The following is a 5,336-nucleotide window of genomic DNA, read 5'->3' as shown; positions in this document are numbered from 1 at the left end:
TGCTTAATTTCAGTTCCATCAAACATGAGAGATTGTTTAGAGAATCTGGCAAGTTTATTAGAGTAGAACTATTCCAGATATAAATGTATTCGAGTGATGCATTATCAGGCAACATCTCATCTGAAAATGGCTCCAACTCCGAGCAGTCCAAAATCTTAAGAATTTTAAGGCTAGTTGGTAATCTACCTTGTGGAAAGCGAGCAAGAGACTGACAGCCGATGATCTCCAAATGCTCGAGATGAGATGCAATTGTGTCGTTACCGACCTGCATCAGTCCCTCGGTAGCAAACTAAGTCGAACGCAATCTTGGATTTTTAACCTTTTCAATGTGGGAGGTAACTTCCCTTTTGGAAAGCATGTGAGTGAAGGGCAATCTTCGATTTCCAAGTCTTCAAGAAAACAGCCAGTAAGTTCATTGTGGCTCATTATCCAACAAGGCAGGTCCTTAAGCAGTGGAAGATCTCTGAGCCAGAGACGTCTAAGCGTCGACCACAAACATGTCTCGGGAAAGGATACAAGTTTCGGGCATGATTCAATGCACAAACGCTCAAGAGACACTAGGCGGTGCAGCTCTTCCTTTCCTGTCAGTGAGAAAAATATATAAGAGAACAAACATTAATTTTTGCATGAACGATAGAACTAACATTCTAAAAATTCGGTACCTTTCCGCCACAATGATGTCAACCCGGTGCATTGGGAAAGGATAAGATGCTGAAGTGCTCCCGGAAACTGTTCGAACCCATCGGCCAGAGATGTAAGGTCCGACAAACTCTTGATTTTCAGTGTAGTTAGAGATGTAAGGTCGACCATGCTCCTTGGAGTCATCTTATTGCAATGTTCAATACTAAGGTCAAGAAGAGATGGGAGGCTCATTACTGAATAAGCCACATGGGGGCATCTTCTGATTGCAAGTTTCACCAGAGCAGGCAAGTATGCGGGTAATTTCCGATGCAACTTTGGACAGTTATCAATCATAAGCTCACGGAGACTCGGGAATTCCCCGTCTTCTTTATCAGTTTTGTCAGGATAGTCCCAATCCTCCCAGTTCAACATGTTTTTGAACTGAAGAACTTCCAAAACCTTGAAAGGTTTTAAAGAATTTAAGCCATATCCAAAAAACTCAATATCCAATCTCTTAACTCCATTCATGCCTTCGATCGAACACTTCTTGAGTGAGGGTAGTCTCCCAAGTTCAGGAAGGGACGTAACGTTTCTACAGTTGGAGAGGTTTATATCCACAATTTTAGTCGACGAGGAACCTCCTAACCAAGATGGAAACTTTGTGCCAGGATAAAATGCTACTCGAACTCTTTCAAGGTTTTGATGAGGTTGTAGCATGTTGAAAACATGTATTCCATCGTCACCGTTTCCATGATCAATCGATTCATGACTCCATTGCAAATCCAACCCCTTAAGGCCCTGCTTATCCTTCAGAACATAAGCACTAGCATCTCGAGTATCAACCGCATTTTCTAGTCCAAGAATGGAAAGGTCCTTTTGCAAATGCGACAAGCCCTTCAATTCTGTGATGACAGACCGGCTACCCCTTTGCACAATGAATTTGGACAAAATCTGTAGCTTTTTCAGGTTGCCAATCTGCATTGGCATCTCTGTTAGACTATCAGTATCGGTAAGATCAATAACATGAAGATGAATCAGATTCTCAATTGATTGAGGCAACTTGGTAAGGTTGTTGCACCCATGCAGTATCAATGTCTGTAGGTTGAGAAGAGATCCCACAGAATCAGGCAATGATTTGATGCTGGTGTGAGATAAATTCAGGTACCGTAAGTGTATCAAACCGCCTATATGATGCGGTAGCTCATCGATGCAGTAACCACTCAGACACAACACTCTCAAGCAGACTAACCTCGGCAACAACTTTTGTAAGACATTATTGCTTAAATAGGATTCTGTTGCCCATGGCAAGTTATGAACTGGTAATGCCACCAGTGTTCTTAATCTTTTCATTTGATACAACATTTCAAATCTCTTTGAAGTGTCGTATTGGTTACGAACGAACGAAAAATGCCGAACTTTATCATTTAATTTGTCTTCGTGAAATTCAAAACTGAAGCATATATCTCTGGCAACAAATTGAGCAAGGTCGTTTATGAGGTCATGCATCACGTACAACGTTTTGTTACCAGTTGACTGCTGGAAAAAGGACCTTGACGATAAATCACGAAAATATTCAACTCCTATGTCCTCCATCTGCTTGTTTCCTTTCGAGGGGTGCAAGAAACCTTCTGCCATCCACAACAGAATCAACTCTTCCTTGCCAAATTCATAATCCTTTGGGAATATAGCACAATAAGAAAAACAACGCTTGAGGTGGAAAGGAAGGTAATGGTAGCTCAATCTCAGAGCAGGAAGGATGCCGCTTTTTGCTTCAGGTAAATCCCAAATCTTGCTCTTAATTATGTCTTCCCACTCATCAGGTTTCCTTTAGTACGAAGCAGTCTTCCGAGGATCTTAGCTGCCAATGGCAAGCCTTTGCACTTCTTCACTATTTCCTCACCGATTGTTTTAAGGTGAGGGTGACCTTCGAAACCCGAAGCCCCAAGAGCATGCCAAGTGAACAGGGAGAGACAATCATCGTTTTTGAGTTCCCTTAGATGATAAGTCCCACAAGTAGCCATCATCGATACAACAGATTCGTTTCGAGCTGTCACGAGAATTTTACTTCCGGCTGCCCCTTCAATGAAAGGCCTACATAGAAGCTCCCATTGTTCATAGTTCTCATTCCACACATCATCTAAAACTATAAAGAATTTCTTCCCACACAGCTTCTCCTTTAGTCTTACTTGGAGTAAATCCAGATCCTTTACACTGAAACTCTCTTCAGTAACAGCCTGAAGCATGGTCGTCGTCAACCGGACAACATCGAATTCCTCGGAGACACAAACCCAGACTTTCAAATCGAAAAAGCTCTTGACTTCGGTATCATTGTACACCAACTGAGCAAGAGTGGTTTTACCCACACCTGCCATACCCCAAATGCAGGCCACACCAATATCACCGATATCACAGCCATCGTTCATCAGCATATCGATAACGGCATCTTTATCCGATTCCCGACCGTAGACACGAGACTCATCTACCAGAGAACTACTGATTCTTAGCGTATTTTTCACTCTATCATACCTTCCTCTACCATTCTCAACTAAACACAAATCATTCTTAATTGAAACAGCATCATCCAGTCTAGCAGTTAAGTTCAGTATCTTGGACTCAATTCTGGAGCTAAACTTAATATGTGATGGATTACAACTAAGAAAGCAAGTCGGGATATATTTCCTCACCAAGCGAGAGGAGAAAGAGGGATCGGATTCTTCCTTCATTTGGCGGCGCTGCGCCTCGTAGGCGAGCTCGTCGACGATATCCTCTGCATCGTAAGCAATGTCCCGTAAGTCCCGGAGCCAAAACTCGACGGATCTGCTCGTGGTTTGCTTTTCTTCGGCGTCTTCGAGGGAAGCATTGATTTTGAGCAGCAACTTTTCCCACTTCTTGAGCTCCGATAAAATCTTGTCTCTGCGATCGAATCTGTTGAAGTGGGTGGAGGAGATGAGGTCCGACAGCGAACGGAACAAGCCGGACATGACTGCTTCGGCCAGAGAAATAGCTATGGCTTCCATATCGACAAGGACACGACAAAGGCCGGTGAGCCCCGGCTTCCCGTTTTGTTTTTTCTCCTAAAGTTTGATGTTAGAATTGTTTAATTGATGATGTTTCGTAGCCCACACCTTGAGATACCAAACCATTGTTGGTTTAACGCAGAATCTCCTTTTGCCATTATTCCTCTCTGCTCTGTGAAGGAAGATGAAAAAGGAAAGGGAAATCATATCCACAGTGACTGTTAAAAATTAAAATATTCCAACAAGAGTCAAGACTATATTATGCCTTATCTGTATTAAAGAATCTTTTGTTGTCTTCTGCTATTTAATAAGTATTTGTTAGAAATTTAATTTAAGGGTAAATTTTACCATTTACCACTCAATTATTTTATTTTTGTCATCAATGTTTTAATTTTGTCAATCAGTTCACTTAATTATTTAATTGTTGTTAGTTAAACCACTTGTCGTTAATAGTAGACGGAAGTTCTGACATGACAATTAAAGAAATTGACATAATTATACATTTAGTCATCAATATTTATATATTATGTCAATTTGATAATAATTTTAATTTAATTTAGTAAATTTAATCATCTAATCAGATTATAACATATGTCAAAACATGAATGGAAGATATTTTTTAATTTAATTATTTTATTTTTTACCTAATCATATGGTGACACATAGATTAGATGGAAAATTGATTGTAGAAGAAGAAATCATAAAGAGGAGGAGTAATGGGAATCAAACCTACGCAAGGTTGGTTCTAAAACCTACACCCAAATCACCAAACGAGGAGCAATGCTTCGTATCAGAGTGCAACATATAACATATAAAGTTAACAAATATATATATAATTTTAATTTTCTTACTAATAATTATATATATAAATTAATTTATTTTTATTAAAATATTTATGAAATTATTAAAAATAAATAAATTATTTTATAGAGTTAACAATAATTTATATATAAAATCATCAAACTAATTTTTTTAAGCTTAAGTAACAATTTTAAAAAGTTCATGAATAATTTCATATATACATATATATAATTATTAAATTATTTTTTAACTTAAGTTACAATTCTTTTTAACTTATTTTCTTTCATTCATTACAATATCCCATATTAACTATGTTGCATTTTAATAACTAGCAATACTTTTAGCCTGGTGGTTTGGGCATTGGTTTCAGAACTAGCCTGACATAGGTTTGATTCCCATTACTCCCTCTCTTTGATATTTCTTTTTCTACAATTAATTTTCTATCCAATTCGATGATGACATGTGTCACCATATGATTGAGTGGAAATAAGCTAATTAAATTAAAAAATACACTCCATTCATGTCGTGACACATGTCATAATATGATTAGAGAATTAAATTTATTAAATTAAAATTATGATCAAATTGACATAATGTATAAGTATTGAGGACTAAATGTATAATTATATCAATTTCTTTAATTGTCACGTCAGTACTTCCGTCAACTGTTTACGACAAGTGGCTTGATTAATAACAATTAAATAGTAAGTGGTTTAATTGACAAAATTAAAAGTAAAAGGGTTCAATAGTTGTGGTCAATGGTATAGTTTGCCCTTTATTTAATTACATAAAGTTTGATTTTCAAATGAAGTCTAAGTACTACAAATATGGGTAAAATACATAAATAGTCATTGACTATATGATAATGCTTTGTTGAGTTTTCATATTATTAAAAGT

The 5,336-nt window shown here is 37.6% G+C and overlaps 2 protein-coding genes across 2 annotated transcripts; both read right to left on the bottom strand.

Moving 5' to 3' along the window:
* Positions 1-245: 245 nt before the first annotated feature.
* LOC120136907 (putative disease resistance protein At3g14460) lies at positions 246-2,423 on the bottom strand. Its single transcript, XM_039152837.1, has 2 exons — positions 663-2,423; positions 246-581 (listed from the first exon to the last, which is right to left on the bottom strand). The coding sequence occupies exons 1-2, from the start codon at positions 2,254-2,256 to the stop codon at positions 271-273; spliced, it is 1,905 nt and encodes a 634-aa protein (XP_039008768.1). The 5' UTR covers positions 2,257-2,423; the 3' UTR covers positions 246-270.
* Positions 2,405-3,859, bottom strand: LOC120136908 (putative disease resistance RPP13-like protein 1). Its single transcript, XM_039152838.1, has one exon. It carries the CDS (start codon positions 3,636-3,638, stop codon positions 2,421-2,423), a length of 1,218 nt encoding a protein of 405 aa, XP_039008769.1. The 5' UTR covers positions 3,639-3,859; the 3' UTR covers positions 2,405-2,420.
* Between the last annotated feature and the right edge of the window lie 1,477 nt (positions 3,860-5,336).

Source organism: Hibiscus syriacus, unplaced genomic scaffold (assembly GCF_006381635.1).
Source record: "Hibiscus syriacus cultivar Baekdansim isolate YM2019G1 unplaced genomic scaffold, ASM638163v2 tig00110637_pilon, whole genome shotgun sequence".
In the NCBI taxonomy this organism is placed as follows: Eukaryota; Viridiplantae; Streptophyta; class Magnoliopsida; order Malvales; family Malvaceae; genus Hibiscus; species Hibiscus syriacus.
This window is presented reverse-complemented; position numbering and strand designations above follow the sequence as displayed.

Bases quoted from the DNA above. Each gene is read 5' to 3' on its own strand.
- LOC120136908 (XM_039152838.1), bottom strand. From the start codon at position 3,638: ATGGAAGCCATAGCTATTTCTCTGGCCGAAGCAGTCATGTCCGGCTTG.
- LOC120136907 (XM_039152837.1), bottom strand. From the start codon at position 2,256: ATGGCAGAAGGTTTCTTGCACCCCTCGAAAGGAAACAAGCAGATGGAG. The intron at 582-662 runs GTACCGAATTTT...TCTCACTGACAG, and splicing joins GACATCATTGTGGCGGAAAG to GAAAGGAAGAGCTGCACCGC.